The sequence below is a fragment of the Centropristis striata genome, chromosome 3 (assembly GCF_030273125.1).
Source record: "Centropristis striata isolate RG_2023a ecotype Rhode Island chromosome 3, C.striata_1.0, whole genome shotgun sequence".
Lineage (NCBI taxonomy): Eukaryota > Metazoa > Chordata > Actinopteri > Perciformes > Serranidae > Centropristis > Centropristis striata.
The window spans coordinates 5462696-5488765 of record NC_081519.1 but is presented as its reverse complement, the minus strand read 5'-3'; the positions used below and the strand labels follow the sequence as shown (position 1 = coordinate 5488765).

General features: G+C 38.2%; 1 protein-coding gene across 1 annotated transcript; it reads right to left on the bottom strand.

Moving 5' to 3' along the window:
* Nucleotides 1-86: 86 nt before the first annotated feature.
* Nucleotides 87-24795, bottom strand: camk1a (calcium/calmodulin-dependent protein kinase Ia). Its single transcript, XM_059329211.1, has 12 exons — nucleotides 24463-24795; nucleotides 22572-22690; nucleotides 9266-9397; nucleotides 8506-8580; nucleotides 7416-7554; nucleotides 7175-7301; nucleotides 6812-6887; nucleotides 6217-6329; nucleotides 6037-6115; nucleotides 4681-4768; nucleotides 4323-4494; nucleotides 87-2643 (listed from the first exon to the last, which is right to left on the bottom strand). Exons 2-12 carry the CDS (start codon nucleotides 22655-22657, stop codon nucleotides 2540-2542), a joined length of 1191 nt encoding a protein of 396 aa, XP_059185194.1. The 5' UTR covers nucleotides 22658-22690; nucleotides 24463-24795; the 3' UTR covers nucleotides 87-2539.
* Nucleotides 24796-26070: the final 1275 nt, after the last annotated feature.

The window sequence follows — 26070 nt, the reverse complement described above, 5'->3', positions numbered from 1 at the left end:
AGATGTCTCCTTTAAATGTTTGAATCTTTTCCACTTCTTGAAGAATCTAAGATTGAATGTATTTAATAAAGACAGAACACACAATGCATAGACAAGGAAGTTTTATTTCATTTCCTGCAATCATTTCTCTGTGGGTACAAATCATTGTATTTTCTTACATCTTGTTCAATAACCCATGATGCATTGCATCCATACATTTGTAGCTCAAAACAGCTTTTACAAAAAAGGATATACAATATATACTTATATTTATATATATAATATACACGTGTTTCTTTTATGCATTTAGATGTGTTTGTAATGGGTAAAATAAGCTTAAAAAAAAAAGAACACAGCCAAGTGGAAACAAATCCCAGGTAAGGTTCAATATAAGGTCATTACCAAACAAATAATAGCCAGGTTATCAAAGTCATCAACACTGGCTATCGTACAGTGAACATGAAGCCCTTCACACACAGTTTGCATATTTTCCACAATTACAGTCATGTAAATCCAGAGTGATTGCCTTCTTTTATTGTACTACGGACCTGTTAGTATCAATGGCAGATTGAGGGGTTTAATGGTTGTGTCTCTCTACAGCTATCTAATAATACCTTAAATTAACAATGTCATGGCATGATTAATATCAAGATTTAAGTGTTTTCAGGTGAATTTTGTTCTATTTTTTCAGTGGATATTGTGCCAAAAAAATCTTCATCTGAGGCATATTATTCATAAGATGATCTGAATCTACAGTTAAACATCCCCACCTCACTGTATGGCTTAGTACTGTAGTTCATCTATCAGCTTTCACACTGAAGGCTACTCCCACAGCAGACAGGCGATGCTTCCAGCACCAAGATATTTCTTTTAATGTTTTTTTTTTATTTTTTTACCGTGGCTGGCACCTGTTTAAATTGAAGATATATCCGTATTTTTCCTGCTTGTGTTGGAGGAATTAATAGATTCTACAAAAGCAACAGCAAGAAAACAGACCGGGGGGGAAAAAAGAGTCATAAATAAACATAGTACAGGAGAAATGTCACTCGGTTAGAGACTTGACCATCAATGCAAATGATAAGTCCACTGTGCTGTGTTGTACTTTGTCAACAACATTACTTCTGGTGTTACTCACTTCACATTATATAGCTCAAAATTACAGTATTACATCATTTTTCAATACAACAGAGTAATAATAATCATGTGTGTTTATACTAATTGATCATCATTCATGTAAACATATTTAACCAGGTCATGCAAACAGTAGACCAAAACTTCTTCCACTAGAGGTGCACAGCACAGAGCAGGCGGAGCGCCCAGACTGAGATCCCTCCGACTGGGCATAAGACTCACAGACTGACAGCAGGCGGATATTTAGACGCTTGATAGAAACAGAACAGGGAGGATGAGCGTGATATGAATGTAATCATTTTCTTCCCACGCACAGTGGATTCTCAACATAATCGCACCTTCAAAATAACTCCTCCTAACATGATGTAAGCCCACGGAGGGAGGTCAGATTCCTGTGATTTACAGACTTACGGGGATCTCAGTTTGAGCCTCTGATAACAGAACAGCCATAAAACAAACAAAAAAGTCTCCTTTTGATATTCATACATTTCAATGTTTTTTTTCCCCAAACAGAAGCATGCAGACACTCCAGGTCAGAACCACTCTTCACAAACCCAGTCTGAGCCAGAATATAGAGTCCATAACCCCCAGAATCACCCTTCATTATCCAAAAACCAAAAAAAAAAGGTTTAAAAAAAGTCAGAAATACTTCTAAAAAGGACAGAAACACCTAATATGAGAAAAAAGACAGAGTGATCAAACTGAACAAATGGGAAGGTGGTGTCGGCAGTGAAGTCATGCCTTTTAAGATTTACTCTATTAAAACTAAACAGCTACTTGGTCAGTGACTGGACCGAGTCACATTGATGGGTAAGGAGTATAAAGACATGCAGGAGTAGCTTTCAGTATTTCCCTTTTTAGAAAGTGTTCCCTTTTTATTTTCTTTGTGCCCTGTCTGGCCAGATTTTTGGAGAAAGCTGCCAGTAATGCAGAGTTTGTGAGCCAGATGGATGCAGACGGACGGTAATTGTGATTAGAGGTAGATGTGACAGATAATGTGAAAACAAAAATAATCGAGAAGAATGCCTTTAGGCCACTGCCTCGTCTTTGATCACGACTCCAGAGACATCCACAACCACTTCTTGTAATGCACACACTGTTAAATGACCCCTGTTTTCAAAAGACAACTACATGTTGGGTTGCTAATCACACAGACAGGCCCTTACTTTAAATTACTGCTCACTTGGAGCATTCTGTTCTGCAAAAAAAAAGTTAAAACTTGTGTGTCTTGACTCAGGATGTGTATTTCTTTTCTTGTTTTTCTTTTGGGACAAAGACTTACAGTGTGTTTCTCCACACTGTGACAGTGACCTGCTCGCTGTGAATGTACTCTGGTGGACACTGCCTGATAACTACTCTGCATTCCTGGCCAGACTGGGCGGGCGGGCTCTGGGTGCTCCAGGGATACAATGTCTCCATGAGGTTTTGCTCAAACGCGACTGGCCGGCCTGCAGCAGTAGGTGCAGCTTCTCAGGCTGTCCCGGTCTGCGCTGCCCTCGGTGCTACCGCGGCGGCCGTCCTCGTAGTGTGACACTGGAGATTATAGCAAAACAGAGAAACATATGACGTTAAAGGGGAATTCTGGGGGCGTCCTGGTGGCTCACACTGGTAGAGCGCTTACCACATGGCCATGTGCTTGCTGCAGCGGACCCGGGTTCGAATCCAGCCTGAGGTCCCTTTGCTGCATGTCTTTCCCTCTGTCTCCCCCTTTCTATCTGTCTCTATCTAATAAAGCAATAAAAATGCCAAAAAAAAAAATCTTAAAAAAAAAAAAAAAAAGGGAGAATTCTGGTATTTTACAACTCAGGACTTATTCTTATTAAGTGTAGCCACTCTGAATATGAGTCATAGTAACACTGCACTCACCACCGCCTTTGTAGAGACATAGGAAACTCCTGCACAACAACATTTCTGTGCAAGCAGCACGAGCCACCTAAAGCATTCTATGTACACTCTCAAATTTTGCAGAAGTAATTTCCTTAACTATGAGGTTAGCAAATGTAGCTTTCTTTAGCAATTATGAGAATAAGACACAGGTTGAAATATCTTTTTGTTTTTTTTACAAAAATATTTAAAAAAACATCTTGACTCTAGGACAGCAGAGTAACAGAATCCTTAAAAAGCAATGCCTTTAACCAGTGGTGGAAATTTAACTATACATTTACTCAAGTACTGTACTTAAGTACAATTTTGAGGTAATTGTACTTTACTTGAGTATTTCCACATATGTAACTTTATACTTCTACTTCACTACATTTTAAGGCAAATATTGAACTTTTTACTCCACTACATTTAGCCATGATAGTTTAAAGTGATTAGACAATTTTAAAAATGAAAGTAGTTATCTCAAGTAGTTAAAATGAGCCCTACATTGAGATATAAAAACGCTGCTTACATAAATGCATCAATAATAATAATAATTATCCAATAATATATTTAGAATATATTTGACAATCTGAGTGGGACCATTCTGCATAATGGATACTTTTACTTTTTATACTTTTAGTACATTTTAATGCAGATACTTTTGTCTTTTAATTAAGTAAGTCTTTCACTTGTAGTGGGGTAATTTTGCAGTGTGGTATGTACTTTTACTTAGATAAAAGATCTGACCTGATCTGAGGATTCTTTCGCCACTTCCTTTAATTAACCCATTGAAGCCTGGAAAACGTATACGCCATTTTGTAGTATTTGTATAAGCTCTCAAATACTTTTTGAATTTCATTTCTATCTGCTACAGAGGCTGAAAAATCTATTATTTAGTAGAAGCGTTGACACTTCTGTTGAATTTCCGGAAAAACTTCAGGTTTTAGGGGCTTATTTTAAAATTGCCCAGAGGTTTTACAGGCGTTTTAGGCCTCAATGGGTTAAGCTGAAGGACTGGAATTCAGAAGTTGTGTTCTGTTAGGATTCAAGTTATGAGCAGAGAAAAATTCAATGAAATGTATTAAGTGTCATAAGCTTAAGCTAACTGCAGTGCCATGCAGATAACACAGAAATATCATGCTCAAACCCCTCCTGCAGCCAAAGTGAAAAGTGGAATATTCAATTTTCAATTCAACCTCAAAAAATGTTATTCAGGACAGCACTAATATTCTACGTCAATAACCATTTTATTACATACTGTGGCATGATTGTTGTAAATGAACAGATTCACACGTCTAAATGAATTGAAAAACAGTTTCTTTGTCCACTGTGAATCAACAACTTACAGCTCTCCTCCTCTCCGTTCCCCAGATCATCTTCCTCCTCCTCCTCCTCCTCCTCTGGGAGCAGATGTCCATGGCAGGGACTGGTGGGAGTGATCTGACTGGGTCCCTCGAGACTCGTGCCCAGCTGCAGCTTCCTCATGTGGCGCACCACCGCTGTGGCATTAAATGCTTGCTACATGGACAGAGAGGGAGAGTGAGAGAGAAAGAGAGAGAGAGAAAAAGAGAGAGGAAGGAAAAACCGGTCGGTGTCTGACAGCTACCGAGGGAGAAAAACAGCAAAGGCGAACAAAATGTGCTCCTGCCAATCTTAATACTGCTCTTTCAGCAGGCTGTGCCATGATTCAGCCGAGGCACTGACCTTCCATTTACTTTTGGCAAAGTTCTTCTTGATTTGAGCGCTGACAGATTCGTGGATATTCTTGTCCAGAGCTGTATCTCCACATATCCTGCAAGGTCAACAGATAGAAAAGGGCTTACAGGCTGTGGAGGCACCTGGCTGGGCCTTACTCCATGTATTCATTTTCATTTAAAAGAGTAGATCAATAGAAAATTAGTTGGTAACACTTTACAATAACCATCATTTATAAATGGTAAACAGATTACTAATGTTCAATCATCATTTATAAGCCGTATATAGGCCATTTAGAATGGTAAATAGAAAATGTATTAATGTTTATAAATGCCAAATAGAAGGTATATTAATGTAAGTTGATAGTTACTTTACCATAAACAAACAATTACATTATAATTATTAGTTCATTAATAGTTTTGCACTCATTATAACATTTTAAACACCATATTAAGTATGTAAATGATTACAAAATGATTCTTATACCTTTAAGAAATTGTTTGAAAAAACATTTAAAGATTAAATATGTATAGAATTTTGTAAATGGTTAATAGTTGGCTTATAAACCATCTATAAACATCACTTAGATGGTTATTGTAAGGTGTTACCAATTAATTGGTAACTAGTGTGATGACTGATTCATTGTTCCAGTATTTAGCTTGTACCAGCTTCCTGAATGTCAACATTTAATAGTTTTCTTGTCACACATATATAAACTGAATATCACTCATATTGAAAATGGTTGTTAGCTGCAGCATTACAGGTTTTTTTTTCCAAGTGTTTGTTTAATTTGTTTTTGTCTCTGAAAATAAATAGAAAAGTAAAAAAAAAAAGTCCATTGTCATTTTCAAGATCCCAAAGTGACATCTTCAAATTGCTTGTTTTAATTGACCAACAGTTCTAAAAAAAAGATAATAGATTTACAATTATATAGTAATAATAATAATAATAATAATAATAATAATAATAATTTATATAGTGTATTCAAGCTTAAGCACTAGTGCTTTTTCAAATTAAACACTTTTTGTAAACAAATATGATGCATACATGAGAGATGATCACATAAAAAGCAGATAAAATGCCAATAAAAGAACAAATCTTAAATTTAAAACATATAAAAGTTAGTAATCTGCACATGGGGCTAAAGAATGCTCGATAAATGTCTTAACATATCAATCTATTATTAAAATGTATGTTTAATTCCAGTTAAATTAAAATCCTTTAGCTTTTGAGTTCCTTCAATTAACTAACTGACAAATGGATTTCAGCACCACAAACAACCATATTGAAAGGCATGAATATGAGAGTAGTTTTTATCTATTTTTACATGAGATATGAAGATAATAAGTATTTTGACTTCCTCACCATGGATGCTGGAGGGCCTGATCACATGTATATCTCTTCAAAGGCTCTTTCTCCATCAGGTGACAGATGAAGTCTTTGGCTGCAAGAATATAAAACCGAGTTCAGGGTTTAATAATACACTCTGATCTGTTTGTTTTCACTGTTGGATCTGTCAGACATATCTTTAATAATCTGTTGTACCTGAATCTGAGATGTCATCCCAGTACGGAGAGTCAAATTCATACTCTGCTTTCAGAATCTGCTCAAATAACTTGGCATCGTTTTCATCGTAAAACGGAGGGTATCCACATAACCTGAGGGAGCGAGATTGGAACATGTTCAACACTCTAAAACTCTCACTTTATGTTAGTGTGGCTCCGTCTAGTTTTACTTAAAACGCACACTTCAATTATGGAGCGTGAGGATGTAGTTGACGCGTGTCTTAAGCCGAAAAAATCCCACAGTTTCTTTCTTATGGTTTATTGAAAACCTTTCGTTTGAGCATTACAAACAATAAACTGTAGCAATCCAAAATAATAATAATTATGAGCACGGTCAAAAACTAGTGTGCTCTCCTCGTCTCCATAATCCTAATTAAAACAAAGGAAGCAATTATGACATTACACACATCTCAGCCAATAAGAAGAGTGCAATTCATACGAACCAATAGGCATTCTTACAACTTCAATAAAGAACTATGAACTTATGAAATACAAATCTGAATTATTTATCAGCTTCTCTACAATGTACAAAATGGCTCTAGCACTTTATAACACTTTTATAAGCTCAGACTTACAGAATATAAGAAATAACTCCTATAGACCAGCAGTCGACTGCTTTGCTGTAGGGCTTCTGGGCGAGCACCTCGGGAGCTGTGAAACATACACATAGCGGGAAATATACAACACAGAGCAGCAGTGAGGGTGAATTCAAGTAATCTTGACCTTTTGGTGATACAATGTGATTTGGTAGGTCACGTTAAACAGGTAGAGAGCACTTGTGAAACACTTGCAATTGACTCAGTAGTGGATCAAAGAGCCTCTCACAACGCAACGAATGAAGAGGGGATATCAGCTGAAACAGCAAGTGCTGAGCTCACATGAAAGAGCGAGGGGGGAGGTGAGGAGAGTCTGGCTGACCAGGGAAATAAATGCCTTACCCACATATCCCGGAGTACCGCAGGCTGTGGACATAACACTGCCCGCGCCCTCTATCTTTGACAGTCCAAAGTCACTAATCATTATTTTGGAGTCTTCGTCCATGCTGTAATACAGCAGATTCTCTGGCTGCAAAGACAAGAGGAGAGATCACAGGGGCGGGCTTTGCAAGGAGGGGGGAAAAAAAAGCAACTGCAAGCCAGATTGAGCTGTTATATTTCTGTCTTCCCCGAGCGATGATACCTTCAAGTCTCTGTGGACGATCCCCATATCGTGGAGATATTTGACTGCATCCAAGATCTGGTGGATGAGTTGGCTGGCATCTCTCTCCGTGTAGAAGCCTTTCTCCACAATCCTGTCAAAGAGCTCACCTCCAGATACCCTGCCAGGCGAAAATTACGGAAAACAGCTGAACTTTACTGGTTTTATATTGAATTTAGGCTACAAGAAAAGATCGTGGTGTGCGGCCAAAAATTTTTCAAACCAAAGGCTTTTGTTCTAACTTCTGGATGCATAGACATCTAGAATATATGTTGCAGTTAAAATTGATATACATATAGATATGATTATACATTATATGACACTATAATGTGGAATAACATGATTTAAGGGGGAAGTGAATTTTAAGGGAGCAGTGTGTAGGATTTAGGGGCAGCAATTGGCAGAAATCGAAGATAATATTCATAAATATGTTTTAGTGTATTGGTGTAAAAACTAAGATTTGTGGCTTTGTATGCTTAGGATGAATACCATGATCAAAATTAAAACAGGTGAGTTATATAAAAACATTTGTCATGAACAGGGTAATCACCAATAGAGACCAAATTGTATTCTAAGATTAGTTCAGTTTTGCACACTCACTGAAACAGCGAGCAGTGAATTTGTCCTCTGCATTTTACCCATCCTTTACAAACCAGTGAACACACCATGCTAGGAGCAGGGGGCAGCACATTTCTGTACCCGGAAGCAGTGGGGGGTTGTGTGCCTTGCTCAGGGGCACTTCAGTCCTTGACCTGTCAGCCCTGGGTTTCAAACCAGCAACCTCCAGCAAACCCTCCAGTTCTTTAACCTCTTGGCGATGGACTGCCCCTTTTCAAACCAGGCTGTTTGTTTCTGCTGCAAAGTTAACATAGAGGTCTATGGGGATTGACTCGCTTTTGAAGCCAGCTTCCAGTGGCTGGTTAAGGAACTGCAGTTTTTAGCACTTCCTCGTTGGCTTTATTTTTCAGCCTGAGGTTGCTGCTTGGTTGCAATTTTCCAGTAAAAATGGATGTTGAAAGTGTTCTATAATAAAATCGGCCCTTGTGTAAGATAAAGAGGACGAGGAACTCACAGCTGCATGACGAGATATAGATGGGATGTACTTTCAAAGATGTCCTCCAGTGTAACAATGTTGGGGTGCTTGATTCTGAGGAAGATAAATGGACAAAAAAACGTAACGTGCATATGTTGCATTTCCAATCGAGCCAAATTTCTCTCATGCTTACTGTCAGTTGGTCACCAGATGGCATTCTTGCTGCATAATTCAAATTTAGAGTCTGCTCTTCCTATTCCAATGAACACACCATCGCTGTAACAGCAGCTGAGATGACTTAAAGTAGAAACAGAGAATCCCTCTGTGTGTGTGTTTTTTTCCCCCAGATTAACTTTCTTCACATCTCTTGCTCTCATGACTTTTATTTATTTAATGGTGACTTTTAGTATTTGGCTAAACTCCACTTCCCCCCCATTCTGCCATATCTCTCTCCTTCTATCATGCCCTACCCCCCTCTCCACTTCTCCACCCTCTATGTCTCTTTCTCTTTCTTCAATACACTGCTGCGGGGAACTCCACACCATCTCCGCCTCTGTGTGCTGTTGCCCTGGCAACAGGGACACTAAAAATAGGTCTATCTTCTTTACTCCTGACATTTCCGGTGCACAATCCTACTGTTTCTACTGACACCATGCATTTAGTCACCCATTCAATTGACCCCTTGCACACATTTCGGCATCTGAACATGCATTTTTTGGAAGAGGCCGCACTGGCTAATTCCTCCCGCTGGACACAAGCACCAGCTGATGCTTTCTGAGGGGAACTTTGGTGACCTCACCTGTGTAGTACCGCAATTTCATTTTCTATGTTGTTCTCTTTGCCTTCCAACGCTTTCTTGGGGATGCACTTGATTGCCACAAGCCTCTGGGTTCTTTTCTCCTCTGCTAGAACCACCTCTGAGAAAGCTCCCCTGAAACACAGGCAGTGGAAACACACACGCACACACGCACACGTTAGAGGAGGAGGAAAAAGAAATGTGTGGGAGTGTGGGGTGAAATGGACAAGATGGAAAAGAAGGATTCTTTCTTCCCAGGCTGCAGGTCATGATGGATTGAAAATGTTACGCAAAAGAAAACTCTGACGAGACAGAATATTCAGAGCTTTTCATGCAAAAAATTGTAGAATTCTCAATGTTTTTTTTTGTGGAAAATTGTGTTTTTGGTTGATTCCTGTCTCTCAACTAACCTTTTTTTTTTCTTAAAGGATCTCCAAATACCAGCCATCTGTGTGTGTGTGTGTGTGTGTGTGTGTGTGTGTGTTTGTGAGTGCTGTTTAGATGAATAATTCAAAATGGTGACATTAGCGAGAGTTTTTCGGGGGGCTGGAAAAAAGCTCGGGAGATGAAGCAACAGTCGCATGCAGACATTTATAGTAATATCACTTGCTTTCAAAAAAAAGGGAAACTATTTTTAGACGTTCAATAATAGATAGAGTAAATGTAGTGTGGCGGTTTCTGAGGGAGACTAGACTGCATTATGGATTATGGTGATGGTGAGAGGGAGAATAGTGTGTATTTACACAGTCTCCCCACAGGAGCGTGGGAGGGAGCTCAGGAGGAGGCCTGAACGCACAAACGTTGTTAGCAACTGCAGGGATCCTTTACATGCGTGTGAAACAGCACCGTCATGCAATACACAATGTGAGTTCAGTATCCATGTTTTAGCAAATATTCCCTCCTCTGTCTATCACAACAGCAGCATTCGTTCTCGATCTGAACTTGAAAAGTGTGCAGCCTTAAATAAAAGGAAAAAATGTCTCACTATGTGTTTATTCTGTGTCTATGAACAGATATTTACAGAGAGGAAGAGTCATTGTGCATGCCTGACCTTCTCAGTACACCTCCTCCCATCATCATGTCATAATAAATGCCCAGTGTGGATCTGCGGTAATCCTTGAGAGGGGTTTGTACCGTGGCCATCTTGTGCTCAACGAACCAGCGCAGCAGAAATGTTTGCATAGTGAAGCTGATGCACACGAGGGGAGAGACGATTCTCACACACATCTCCGGTTTCATTTTTCTAAAAGTCCTGAAAATAATCTAAAAGCATCATCGCATAAAGCTCCAATTTGCATCGACCCATAAAAGCATCTTAATGTGTTTAAGTCTGCTGTATTTACAGCGAGGGTTTCCTCACCGAGTCAGGAGCGTCAAACCTCTTCTATCGATGAGTTATAATCTGTTTAGTCTTCAGGTGGTTTAAAATAGACAAATGGGCAAAGATAGGAAGACAGACAGGTAGGACCCGGAATACATAGAGGGAGCTGAACACGATGTTTCTGTTCATGCATGGAGAAAAAGCATTGTTAGTTACAAGGCTGCAACTAATGATTATTACCAGCTGCTGTCATTATTTTCACTAAGGCCAATTAAGGGAGTCATTAAATGATTGATGGCTTCACAGAAAAAGAGGTTCAAATTCAATGCATTTCATGTCACTTTCAGGGGCCACACTAAATGTTTCTGAGGGTCAACACTGGTCACACTTTGGAACAAATATAGTCTACGTCAGAAAATATAATGTACGTTGTTTGATATTTTCACTTTTTTCTCTAAATTCTAGAGGGGTGAGTCATCAGAGGCCCCACGAAACGATTTGATCCTGATACTTGAGTCATATGATGATACGATATTATTGCGATTTTAAGCATTTTGCGATATGATGACTATTGTGATACAATATTGTGATTTAACTGTGTCCCCAAAATTCAATTCAATCAAGAATTGTTTTGTCAAATAAGATAAAATTCTCAGTCTATTCATCTCACTTCAGTTTTTTTATTTCTCCAAAATGAGAGTCAAACCCACAGACTGACCAACAAAGTATTCAGTCAAACTGAACTGAACTGATATCAAACATGTATGGACGACAACAACTGCAGCATTTTCTCAAACTCTCCTCAACTCTAAGCTTCACTGCTCTAAATTTTTTTTAATGAAACATAAAAAAACCTAACTTTGCAGTGTTATTTTAACAACTTCTTGACATGATATCCTGATGCACATGGTGGTGCCTATAGATTCCTTAGATCTTATAGTATCTCCAGTATATTCCTAAAAGTGAGCCTGCTACAATACTTGGCGGCCATGAATAAAAATAATAATAATAATAATATTGCCATGCAAAATTTTGTGATACTATGCTTCATTGATTTTTCAGTTTATCAATGTCAATAGACTCCTAATAAACCTGTGAAATTCAGAATGATAACTAGATAATTAACTAGAAAATGCTCTCAGACTTCCACCAAGGAGGCAGTTCACTGAGGAGTGATGGTTAAAAACTGTGAAACGTCATTGTGAATATGCTAAATACCAGAATTTTTTTTTCTCCTGACATTTTCTGAATTTATTATGTTATTATTGTTATGAGTTGATGATCATAAAACCATAAAAGTTACAAAACTCAAGTGGTTGAGATCAGAATGAAGGCCGAGTATGAAGATGAGTGCAGTCGGAGGAAGCCCACCCCCAAAACCCTGATGGGCTCTACTTTAATTTATTTTCTTTTAAATGTCAGAAAATACAGAACAAGGCCTTGTCATGTGTCCTATACCTAGGTTGGGGGGCTTCAAATGTGTTATTCTGTCAGACGAACAAAGACATCCCATTTAAAATGACAGAAAACAGACACAGCAGCAAAATATCACACTTGAACTGTTGGAAACAGAGAATGTTTGTCATTTATGCTTCCAATTGAGTTACGAAACTATTATTCGAGTATCAAATTAGCTGCCAATTAATTTTGTCAATCTACGATTTAATTAATCCACTAATCGTTTTAGCTCTAGCTGGTTAGCTTGGAAAATGAATCAATCAGTGAAATGGGAAAAAGGTCACGTGAGCCTCAACCAAGGCAGTGAGTAGGGCAATAAGGGGCAATGAGAGCAAATAAATCCTCAGAGTCATTCTTATCAGAACCCTATTTCTTTTTTTCTTTTTTTTTAAACTAACAGCCTCATAGCAAGCAACCAAAAATGCCCTTTTCAGTTTTAAAAGAAGAAAAAAATAAGTTTCAAAGGTATCAGTAAAGCTGTTATTGAAACATATCAGAAATATGAACTCTTTAACATACATCAGCGTGCTAAGAATGACTTAAAATGACAAAAAAAAACGTATGGCCTGAAATATAAGCCACCAGAAACTGAATTTGAATTATTTATATTTGAACTTGAATTGCTTAACTTGAATAATTGCATTAAAAACTGAATTTGAATCACATGATTTGAATCTGTATTGTTCAATTTGAATCATTGCATTGAAAAACTGAATCTGATCTGTTATTTTATTCATTGTCCGGACTGTACTACAGTAAATATCTGATTACACAGTATAGACCTGATCCCTGCTTTATCATCACTTCTCCTGAAAAGAAAAAAAATTGCTTGCACACACTCTACTGTTGCCTGAGACACATTGTAATTAAGCATCCAGTTGCTAATTTCTACTTGGGGACGTAGTAGGGGTGGGCTCTCCGGGGGTTAGTGAAGAGGAACAGCAGACAGACGAAGACAGCAGGCTGCTGGAGCCGTGACTCTCAACTGATGAGATTTAGTTAATGTTCAGATCTCAACATCAGACAGGAGAGAAAAATGAATATTGTCAAGATTTTTAGTCTCAGATTAAAACACAGTTTCTTTTTTTTGCACCAGCAATCATCACTGTAATCGTGACACATCGTTTGATCTATTTTATGCCAATAAATAATCCTGGCATGCACATTAGCTTGCTGTTCACAAATTAAAGTAAATAAGTTTCATATGAGTCACTGGCCCCGAAGACTCAGAGATGACACTCGGCTGTTTTTGTGCACATGAACCAGACTGTCACAGCATATTTTTAGAAACCTCTAGATAGACGGACGGACGGACGGACGGACGGACGGACAGACAGACAGACAGACAGACAGACAGACAGACAGACAGACAGACAGACAGACAGATAGCGTGACATTAAAGCTCTTCATCTGGTAAACATGCATCTGTAGCAGAGTGATGGTGTCTGCACCAAAGACATCAGCACGATATAAACACCACAGCATGGGTCTCTGTCTGACACGCACGCACACGCACATGCACACGCACACACACACACACACACACACACACACACACACACACACACACACAGAGTTGAAAACGCTGTAATCCCAGCTGTCCATATGGGAAAACATTGATTCACACACTCTCATATCACTGTCAACGTCTCTCACTTATCATAGTGCGTTCACTATGATAAGTGAGCTCTTATTTAGAAGCTCCACCTTATATCATTGGGCCTACAGATTTTAACATGATAGCATCATAGCATGCTAGTAAACTACATGGGTGCAGTCAAATGCTCTAGAGGTCCAGGAGCTCTGTTTAGCGGAACCAGCTATTTGTTCATCAGTTAAGCGTGCTGGTAAACTCTTTCCTTATTTCTTCGTAGCTAACAAGCTAACAAGTAATTCAAATTAATTTCCATCTCCATCACCGCTAAACTAGAGCTCGACCGATATGGGATTTTTCAGACGGATGCTGATACTGATTTCAGAGGGGGAAAATGAATCGATAATGGTGAAATATGGTAAATATGGAAATATATTTAACATTGTTATACATTATACAAATAATGTGTTACATTGTCAGCCAATTCTATAAATCATAACTGAGAAAAAAAAGAATAAATAGGAATAAAATAAAAAGCTAAATAAACATCATTACTGTTCAGTTAAACTCAATTGCTGACTATTTGAAAAAATAATTTAAAAAAGCGAACACCATTTCTAAATCATGCCAACCAATGTTTTGCTGCATTATATATTAGGTAAAAAAAAATCATGACAGCACATTAACAGATACCGATATGCTTTTGGGCCAATATCGGCTACAATCCCATACAAATGTGTCCACTGTAGCTTGGAGTATACGCAAGGGCAGTAACTCTAATATTGAGCGTAATTTGTAGTATTATACACATATTTAAACCAATTTCATCAAGCTCTGAAAATTATTTGTAAAAAACATAAAGACTGGACTTCACAGCTGCCGTAGCTCCAACATTCATATCAGCTTTCCATTTAAATAAACATTTTGCTACGTTTTATTCGGGCCTGACTGTGCACCTGCTTTCACTTCCCTCTCCTTCCACGCCCACCTTCTCACCCTCAGCACCCACCTGCTTCCTAGTGCCTACGATTAGATCCAGCACTACAAATACCAGGCCACTTCCTTTGTTCCTTTGCCAATCGATCCTTGCTGCGATTCGCATTGTACTCTAGATTTTAACCCATAAGAACCCACGGTGACACGGGTGTAACAAATATTTTAAGTCTTCTAGAATCTCCCATATTCAGCTTTATGCTTCACCTTAACTCATTAACTTATTCTGACCATATTTCCTAAACAAATTAAAGTCACAATTTTGATAAATGTTGTGGAGATGCAAAAGAAAAAGGCAAATTTGTGTCTCTGTAAGCAGAAAATGTGTCTAGTTTTTATTTTATTTTAGTAGTATATATATATATTTTTAAACATCAGAAATGTGTTCTATGTGGTCCACTTATAGAACATGTCCTTTAAGGACAACTGGGTCTGGGTTCTTATGGGTTAAACAACCTGAACCCGACACTGACTCTGCTCCTAGACCCGAATCTGCCTGTATAAGCTTATTAATGTAAAATAAAAACTTGAACTGCATTTCATGTGTGTTTGCTCTACCAGTTGTAACAGGTGTAACTATTCAGCACCAATAACTATAGTAAGATTAAGTTATGAGTAAATCACGTGATAATTGGTTTGAATTGAGGAACAGCTGGTGCAACTGGCTCTCAGAGAGTGTGACGTCATTAAATCCCATTGCACTCACAATAATTTATGTTTGTTGCGATGTCAAATAATATCTATAACATTCATTTTTTTGTTCTAAAGATACACTTCACATCAGTCAGGCAGTAAGGGCCCTTGGACCTGTTGCTGACAGCTCCAAGCATCCATAAGTCGATCGATCTCACCTGATGCGAGCGCTCCCTTCAAGCCCAACATGCCTCCCAAGTCCCGAAAAAGCTTTCTCTTTTTAGCCTAATCCATATTGTGTGTGTGTATAACGTGTGTTTCTCAGTGTGTGTTTGCATGCATTTGAGAGAAAAACAGAGAGAGAAGAGTGGACATTGAAACTATCTCCAGATTCATTCTGAAGTCAGCTTCATTATGAATAATAATTTCAATTCATATCAACAAAGCTTGGACACTACCATTCACTTACAACTGTATGTTTTCTACTCTACTAAAGTCGTGTGTAGGTCAAACCTCTCAACTCCTCTACTCTTCTCTATAAACAAGCAGCGTAAGTGCTTTCCAACAGTGTTTAGTGCAGCAGAGTCACCATGTTTATGCTCCTACACATTATCCACCTGGACCTCACGAGTAGTTCTTCCTCGTATCTTACTACTTACATTGTATATTTTTGTTCCTTTTTTTAGGTTATGCCATGTAAAGTTGAAAACCTTCAGTTATCTATCACACGTTTACTGTAATATGTTCAAGCTTACACTGTAACAGATTGCTGTAAGAAAACAGCCAAATTGTGACAGTAACATACTTTTTTCCATTAAAAAGGTATTATACTGTAGAAAAAAATGCATTCTGGGCAATATTTGTAGGTAGTTTGCCATTTCCCATAAAATACTGTAATATACCATAAATAGCATTGCATTCTGGGAGTTATGGTAGAATCAACAGCGGTGAGGCTGAGAAAATACGGAAAGCTACTGTATTTCTAGAGGAGACATTCAGTCAACTCTGGTCTTTCCTTTCTTGGAACATCCATTTTAATCCTGCATTTCTTGAGCAAATCACAGGGTAAGTTGAACTGTGTTTTATTTGTTAGATGATGTTTGCAGTATCAGTATTTTACTGTCAAATCAAGGAGATACAGGATTGTACTGAAATTCAGTGTGTGGTTTTATCACAGTAACATACTGTAAAGTAAATAACAGTAAGGGAACTGTAAAATTAACAGTAGAATGCTGGCAACCCTGCTGCCAGTATTCTACTGTTAATTTACAAGACAATTGTTTACAGTGTAACATGTATTTGCAGGTGAAGTTGATTTGAGCTTATTGTTTTGAGTCAGCAGACAACTTCACAAAGGCAGACTGTATTCTCTGTGTTTTGTTCCACAAGTGCTCCATATCACATCAGCTATTCTATTTGGTGAAGAGCTCTGGAAAGAGAATTGAGAGTTCTGAGAGTGTGCAATACACATAAAAAGTACTCTTCTATGGATGTTTAAAACTCTTTTTTACTGCCCTGTTGTGGTCTGATATTTTATTAACGGGCCCCATGCTCTTCTTTTTTGTCAGACAGGCTGCCAGCTGGCAGGGATATCTCTGTCCACAGGACTCGTAAACTGCATCAATATCACTTCTCCTTTAAGTATCGCCCCGACATCATACACAAGCACATGGACAAAACGTACAATCTCTAAGTCTAAAAGAGAGATAACCATGATGCCAACATCCATGATGAACAAGGTTGCTACAGAAGCAATGATCTATCACAGGGGAGGGCAACCTTTACTAACTAAAGAGCCACTGTTGGCCAAAAAAAGAGAGAAAATCGCGTAATGGAGCCGCAAACCTTATTTTGAGCCTAAAATGAAAATTAAACAGCCTAATAAGTCTAAATTAGCCTACCAACATTATTAATAGTCAAATTGAGCATTTATTAATATGATTTTGAAAACTAGTCTATCTAGGGGAACTCAAAACTAAACTCAAAGTTGGCAAAACTTAAAGTTTGAGGAGCCGGGCCGGAGACTTTCATAAGCTATGAAGCACATTTTAGTTGACTTAAATGGCAAAACTTTTTTAATATGCTGTAAAAAAAAAAAAAAGCTATACAATTTTACAATTGAGGAATACAAATAGCTTTTTGGTCTACACCATTGATAAATGAACATTTTAATGTAAAAAATATGTATATAATTTTGGTCTCAGCCATGGGGAGCCCCTGCAGGCGGCCTAAAGAGCCACATGAGGCTCTGGAGCCACAGGTTGGCCACCCCTGATCTATCATAACAATAAGCCATACAGTGATAGGTGAGCTGTTTTAATTTCTACCCCATCTACAGACTTTAATAAATAAAAACTCACTGGGCAAAGATGGCCTCTAGATTATTATTCATTTTATCCGTATTGACCTTGGATAATCAGACAGCATCAAAAAGAAAGTTATGTATGTAACTACGGTTCTATAAATCCTGAAGGGCACTCAGAGAGCACAAAGAAAAGTCTTCATTTTTATACATGTATACATGTATTTTTTTTTTACATACACAGTTTTTATACTTGACTATTGCTGAGTGACAAGTTGTTATAATATCTAACAGCATTTCACCATCAAATAAAGAAATAGTCTTTTTTGCCAGTTTGGATCACAGTGTTCCTATTGGCGGTCCATTTTCTTGCAATTGGCATGCATGTGCATTGTCAATGTTTGTATACAAATACTTGGCCTATTTGCAGTGTTAATGTTCTGACTTGAGGGGACGGTCATGTGAATTTTTCCCATGCTGGAACAAATTTTTCTGACTATTCCAAAAAACACAAATTCTTTGTGTTTATGAAAAAGAAAAAATAATTTGTGTATCTGCACTGTGATTTGGATCTGCTTCTGAATTATTTAGGTCCTTACTCGGCCCAGGCTACACCCTAACACCAATCTTGAAAACCTGTTCAGTAGTCTTTATGTTATCCTGCTGATAGTAAAACAGCTCCAAGATCTCCAACCCAAACGACAGAATCCACCATATAAATAGCACGCATGTCAACATACATATAGGGACGGTTTGCGGTTGTAAAAAAGGATGCAGTTTAGGTGAATTTATGCTACAAAACCACTGACCTTGGTTTAGGGCAAAAAACTGGTTAGGCATTATAAAAGACAAAAAGAAAAAGTAAATATATGAGTCATATTTTTCTGCCTGTACAAACGCCCTATATTGACGGTTTTGAGGGGAGACCAGTCTGAAAAACAGACTGCACTGTAAGGGTTAGGGGTAAAACTAGGGGTGTGCCATATCGTATCGTTCACAATAATATCGGTATATTTTTCTTATGGTTAAAAAAATATGCATATCAGGATATTGGCAACGTTCTTACTTCGACTAAGTCGTTTTAATCACAAAAAGCTACTTACTCTCTGTCGTTAAACACATGCAGCTTTCAAAATAAGAGCACAGTGTGTTAAGAGAATCCACCACAGAATTTACAAGAAGACTGTCAAAATAAGATGCCTTAAATAAAACATACAAGAACCTTTATTCTCCTTTACAAAATGTCATTAAAATATGCCCCCGGAAACCACTAAATGGTTATTTTTATTATTTGCTCATACTCAATAGTCAAGAGTAAATTGTTTTGTATTTGGCAACTGTTGCGATTTGCACTTCAAACTACATTTTAGATTTTTAATTATTTATACAGACTAAAAAAAAAATCATATTTTCTATATCTTTTTAAGTATTTCCTAATATCGTCAAGAATATCGTTATCGCAAAAATAGCCTGAAATATCGTGATATTCTTTTAGGGCCATATCACCCACCCCTAGGTAAAACCTCACAAGTATAGTTAAATAGAGTTATATCAAAGCTTCACCTGTGTCATTCATTTCACCCGAGGTAAATTACATTGTTAAATTAGAAAAGTATTAGTGAGAATAACAAAAAAAAGCCAAAATGTGTGACCAAAGGGTGACAGACATGATAACTGTTGAGTGGGGGAATTGTTTCAATCTACCTCGAGGACAGCTTGTCCCGGAGTGGAGTCCAAACAGAGGAAGAACTGGGAGGATAAGCTGGATCTGAATATAATATTTCAACATAAATCAATTAACTTCACGCACTGAATTCCTGGATAAAGCTCCTCCGTAATCTTCTCTCCGAGCATAAGGAGCTTTCCGTCAACACATTAATTCTGCCCTCTGCCAGGTCCAGCTACAGTGACAGGAGGGAAAGAATATCACTACAGCTTTTTACCCCATTTTTTTTATGAAAGATGGGAACATGCTATCCTGGCAATTCACTCTCTCAATCCCGATTATATAACCCTTAATATCGTACTTCAAATTACAATCATTGTTCAATCAGAATAGAAGTTAGCAGCGTTCAGCAGCAATCAGGACTTCTCAAACAGTCTGCTAGTCAAAGTGCATTGCAAACATCATGAGACAGAGACGGATGGAGTCTTATTTGATGTCCTCCTACAGCACTCGACACAACCAGGCAGCCTCATCATCTACCCACAGCCATTTCACTTTTTTTTTGGACATGGACCAAAGTTGCGCAGTCATTAAAACCCGATTCTGTGCAGCCTCTCTGGGGAAGCAGGTGTTATTCCGAGAAGATAGAAAACAACCACACTCCATATGGCACTCTCGTGTCCTCACAGGTGGACATGTGCTGGGTCACTTGTACTTAGTTTGGGGGGGGCGGGGTGGTGCCCCTGTGACCATCTGGGCTCAATCCTGTCCCCCTGGGGAGTGTAGTCACAGGTCTGTGTGAGTCCAGCCCTGACCAGTACAAGGCAACCTTTCCCTGCTGGTTGAAGATTAATCTCGGGGTTTATTACAAAACGAAGGTGTATTCATTTAAAATATACTATAAATTAGGGGTGGGCGATATGGCCCTAAAAGATTATCACGATATTTCAGGCTATTTATGTGATAACGATATTCTTGACGATATTACCAAATACTTAAAAATATAAAGAACATTTTTTTTTTTGTCTGTATAAATAAATAAAAATCTAAAATGTAGTGTGAAGTGCAAATCTCAACAGTTGCCAAATACAAAAAAATTACTCTTGACTCTTGATTATGAGAAAATAATAAAAATACCATTTTGGGGTTCCGGGGGCATATTTTAATGACATTTTGTAAAGGAAAATAAAGGTTCTTGTATGTTTTATTTAAGGCATCTTATTTTGACAGTCTTCTTGTAAGTTCTGTGGTGGATTCTGTTAACACACTGTGCTCTTATTTTGAAAGCTGCATGTGTTTAGTGACAGAAAGTAAGTAGCTTTTTGTGATTAAAACAACTTTAACCACTACATCAAGAAGTAGGAACGTTGCCAATATCATGATATGCATTTTTTTAACCATAAAAAAAATATACCGATATTATCGTGAACGATATGGCACACCCCTACTATAAATGTGGTCTATTTGGGTTCCAGACTATGAGCAACAGTGTGGGTGCCACAGACCACATTGCATGTGTAGGTTAGTTAAACTTTTAAACGTTTTTTTTTAGACAAAATCTAACACAGCAGCTGCAGAAACTGATTTATGTGAACTTTTCTTTTGCCCTGAGCGTGCATGTGCTCTTGATCCCCGAAGAAACTCATAGAATTACATAACTTGTACTGCTGTTCACCAAACTCACACAGCCCTTTAGTCAATCATTGGTGGGGCCACGTCAATGTTTTGCCAGTCAAAAGTAAGTCTTAGGTTTCTGCACTTTAGCCCCAAGTCCTAAACTTTAAGTTTTGATTCTTAAAGAAGTCATATGCGGATATCACCAAATGTACCAAAAGTCATGAATGCTTTTTTAAATGCTTAGTGCTTTTTTGTATAATTTATTGGAACAAGTTGGTTAAAACAAGTCCGACTGAACTGACTAACGTTGCACTTTTATAACATACAGCATGGCTTAACAAGGTATCAAAAAACTACTCAAAACTCTACAGAAATGCTTTAAATGTGTGACCAATGTTATTGATTGTTTATTTATTTATTTATTTTAACTGCATTTTAACTGTAAAGTGTCTTTGAGCACCCTGAAAAGTGCTCTATAAATAAAAATGTATTATTGTCAAGTATTCTCAAGCCAAAAGGCTCAAGTCCAAGGCAAGTCATGAATCACTGGTGTTAAAGTCCAAGTGGTTTTGTTTCTTTTTGTCATTTTCAAACTGAGTCTAAAGTCATAAAATTTGTGTCTTGAAAAAATGACAGGTTTCATTGAGTTTTATGTAGGTATTTGTAATCTTTTAGATTATGGGCAATAAGAAAAAAAATCGTCTCAATTAAAAATGAGTTTCCATATGAAAATCAGCCCTGCATCCGTTCATGATTCTTTCAACTCACCTCACAACAAGTAAATCAACTCAGAGCTTACATGAAGGAAAGCCTTCCTAAATATCATCATACACATTACTCGACAGTATTGACACTGTCCTTTAATCAATGACTGCTGCTATACAGTAAAGATAATTATTTAATTTGTGTTGAATGGCTAACATAAAGATCTGTATCATTAGCTGTAGCTATAGCCTGTTTAAAATACACGAAGAAGTAATTTCCAGAGCAGGTAGAATAACACATGCATGGTAAACTGTCTCTTTAAACTCATGATCAACTTAGTCAAGGCTGTAATGAAGACAGGAATGCAAGTTGGAAATATGCAATCTGCTTTCAAAAGATTAGTAGGAAAGAAAAGTATTGTGGGGTTTTTTTTTACATACTCTGCGGTTTACTTTCCATTGCCTTTGACCGGCAAATCCATTAAAACTTTATTTTACTCCATTAGAAAAGATTTTGCACATTCAGAAGAAAGTTAAATTGGCCAGAGAAGAAAAAAGCATTTTTTTTAATACTCTTAGGCGAGTGGGAAATAGCTGAGTCAGCATCCAACAGTGGCCAAGAACAAGACTAGTCTGAGTCAAAACAGACAGAAGTGACAAGCACGTCCAAAATGTCAGTCAAGTTTCTTGAGCGGCTCCAGAGTCTAGAGTCACAGACTGCGGCTCTGACAGCAGGGGCAGATGGGGAAAAAATGAGTAGTGGGCCTCCTTTGACCCCTCAGTTTGCCTTATTTTCCAATGATTTAAGGCATTTATTGCTGAGACTACTGCAGCCATCAACACAATGGAAGGAAATTAGAACCATTGCAATGGAGCTAAAATTATCTTTGGAAAATTCAAGAGCATTGCACCTTTTCTCACTGACACAAGCTGTTTGGGCCTTTGGTGCAGTTTCCCACTTTTCCCCACTGGACATCTAGCTTTGCCCTGACAACAGCACTAAACTACCAGCGTAACTTACGTTCCCAGCACTTCTTTGAAGTCATAATGTTCTTTGATGTCTGATGTCTTCTTTTTCCATCCATTTCCATCCTCTCCAAGAGGCATCCTACAATGCTGATCGGATTCGCCACACTACAGCTGTGGAGCAAAAAGAACAGAATTTAACAAAAAAGAAAAAAAAAAAAACAGTGAATAGACTCAAAGCATTCACAATTAAGTTTCGACCCACTGCATGTGTAATCAATCGAACTAATGATTTATACACTGCTTGGACCAGTGACTTTTGATAACAATAAGTGTGCAAGACAAAAATTCCCTCAAGGGAAAGATGGCTTTGTATCATGTTGTAGGGCAGTTTTAACCACTTTCTGATGCTGTCTCTATTACAAGCATCATTCCAGCACACAGTGGAGAATTAATAGATAAGACTTGAAATATGACACCACAATCAATGGGCACTCTTGCACTTTACAGTGTACTTAATTAGGAGTATTTAGACTGCAAGATATACTCAGCCTCAGTCTCGGTTTAATATGTCCATTACAGTTCGGCCGACTGATTGTTGCATAAAACCTTCAGCCATTAAATAAACCATTGATTTTGCTGATGTAGTGTTCTGGTTATTGCAGCGAGTTTGATTGGACTCTTATATGCACATGGGTGGATTTGTAATTGATTCAGTCTTCTTGTAGTTACTTTTTTGCCTGTGGCTGCCCAATTTTGTAGTCATTTTGCATCTCTTTGTAGTTGCTTTGTGTCTCTTTGTGCTTGTTTTTGCCTCTTTTTTAGTCATCATGGGTCGCTTTGTGGTGTTTTTTGCAGCTATTGTTGTTGTTCTGGTCTTTTTGAAGTCTTTGTGCACATCTTTGTGGTTGTTGTATGTTTCTTTGTGGTCATTTTGCATCTCTGTGTGGTTGCTACGTGTCTGTATGAGTGACATTTTGCAGTTAAAGGCCAGCGTGGCCCCTGACACTTTGGGCCCTGTGGCCTGTTCCCGGTAGGCTGGTTCAGTAATCCATCCATGTGCATGCATGATGACTGATTAATAAGTTGAAGGGTAACTGAAGCTGTAGGCCTGGTCTGTACTGCAGTCTTTATTATTATTATTTGTTAATATATAAGATTAATCCGAAAATAAACTTTTATTAGGCTGTGAAAATGAAAAAGACCAAAAACCTTAATAGGACAATAAATACATAAATAAACTTGCACACTGAAATTAGTATAGGCTATGATTACTCCCCCCCCCCACCCACCCCCTCAAAAAAAACTACCACCCACAACAACTACAGTCTACTTTGCTGACATCTGGCCAGGCAACAATAAAAAAGCAACAAATATGAGAAAGTAGGGCAAACAGTGCAGCAGAGACAGTCGCAAGGAAAGGACCGTACACCGTCGCAAAAACAAACGCATGGTCAGTAGAGGCAGAAACCAGCTGGGGGACCTGTGTGCTATATTAAACATCCGAATCTTTATACAATTATGTTGCTCTGAAATAGAAGAAAAACTACACATACAAGAGATCAGGTAAAATGGAAAGTGTATTCCACTGAGAAACATTGGATAACCTGCTCTGCATTGAGGCTGCAGGGCGTGAATGGAAAGTATGCGGTTGAATGGGAATTAAGACATTTTGCCGGTCCGATACGTGTGCAATAGTGAAAATTAGTCCCGATTTTTGTGTAGGTGATCATGCAAGTAGACTACAGAGAGAAAAGGCGATGTGGGTGTGTGAACCGTGCTGCAGCGCTCAAGGGTATGGCAGTCAAAGGAAGGCAAGGCAGCATCTTTGGGTTAAACCAGGAGGCTGCAGCCATGCGACATGCAAAAGCTTCACAAGTTGAAAGAAAAACTACACGATTGATGATGCATTTCGGTGAATATACATGACTGGAAAATGCACATACCTAAATGGCGATCTGTGGCTGTGATGTGTTCTCCTTCCCTCTGGGAGCGATGTGGTTGCTGTGCTTGTGCGCAGCGCTGGGTCCGCTCAGACTTCTCCTGACGTCAAGAAAACCAGACGTCTGTGGACGTAGTGCAGCATAAAATCACTCACTGTTCTCTTAACAACGTGATCTGAGATTCACCTTATGATAGCCGAGCCACCGTCTGTTCAGTGTGAACAGCTTTTTGGACATCTGCTTGTTGTTTTCTGAAAGCTCCGTGTTGAGCAGAGCATGCAGGGCGTGCAGACAGATTTTAGAGGCTTTTGCAAGACAGGCATAACGTGTCACTGTGAATAATATATCACAAAGCAATGACAAGCTGCCTGTGCAAAATGCATGTCTAGATTCATGCAGAAAATATGCCGCATAATGAGGTTGTAGTGGTGCTTTTTAAACCAATAGGTCTCATGTGCACCTGCAGGGAATTAAAACTCTGATTTCCCATTAATATGAAGGCAACGCCCTGCTACACTCTCTGCTTCACAGCATCAACACTGTCACACTCAAGGGACCTTTCCCAAAGATCACCTGCGTGTTGGCTGGCATGGGTCACAGGGCTCAACAGAGGTGTGCCAGCCTAATGACATCTAATTTAAGCTGCAAAATACAACAGCAACTAGGACTAAAACTACCAAAAAAGTGCATTCATCACCTCCCTGACAGTATTTTAGGCATCTTTGAACATAAGGAAGGATGTGTGTCCCAAATATTTATTATAATTACGGCCTTGCATCATGCTGTAAATACAACAGCAGGCCATTCTTGCCACCCTATTCCCAAACCAATCAACCAATCATCCCTTTTCTAAGCAGACAACAACCGAAGTGGATTCTCATATTTGGGCTTTCATTGTGCTCACGCATTTAATTAATTTAGATGTAATAAGAGTGTTTTTAAATAACATCACTCAACTTTGGATATGCTGGTAACATAGTAGTTTGATCATTGTTTAGGATTATGGTAAAACAATATAGGGTAAGACCCATTGCTTCACAATGTGGCAAAACATCTGAGCTCTGAACACACTTGTACACCAATATGTTCGAAATTGGTCAAAGATTTAAAGATGTTTCACTGTTTTGGTACTTTTGTATGAACATTTAACTTATTCAACTCCATCAGCTCCAGTCATCTAACTACCATGAACCAACTACATTTTTCTACACATACAATTAAACAAATAAATATTAATTTTATAAATATAATTAAATAAAATAAAAATCATTTTTCTTATTGTTTTTATCTTTTCTTATGTGTGTATAAAGCACTTTGTAAACTTGCTGTCTGAAGAAAACCCCAGAAACATTTGAGGTGGTGGCCGCACTGTCAGTCTATAAAATGAGAATTCTCAAAAAGCTTTTTATTAAACACTGATAAGTGCAATACGTTTCGCTCTGTGCTTCATCAGACTCATTATGACCACAAACACTTTTATTGACTACATCTTGCAGTTACCAGCACCTCTAGCACAACAGAAGGAGGCGGTGCACAGTTTTTTTCTCTCTCAACACTTTTCTTTTTTAAGAAGTGCTTATAAAATTAGGTTCTTCTTCTTATTATTATTCT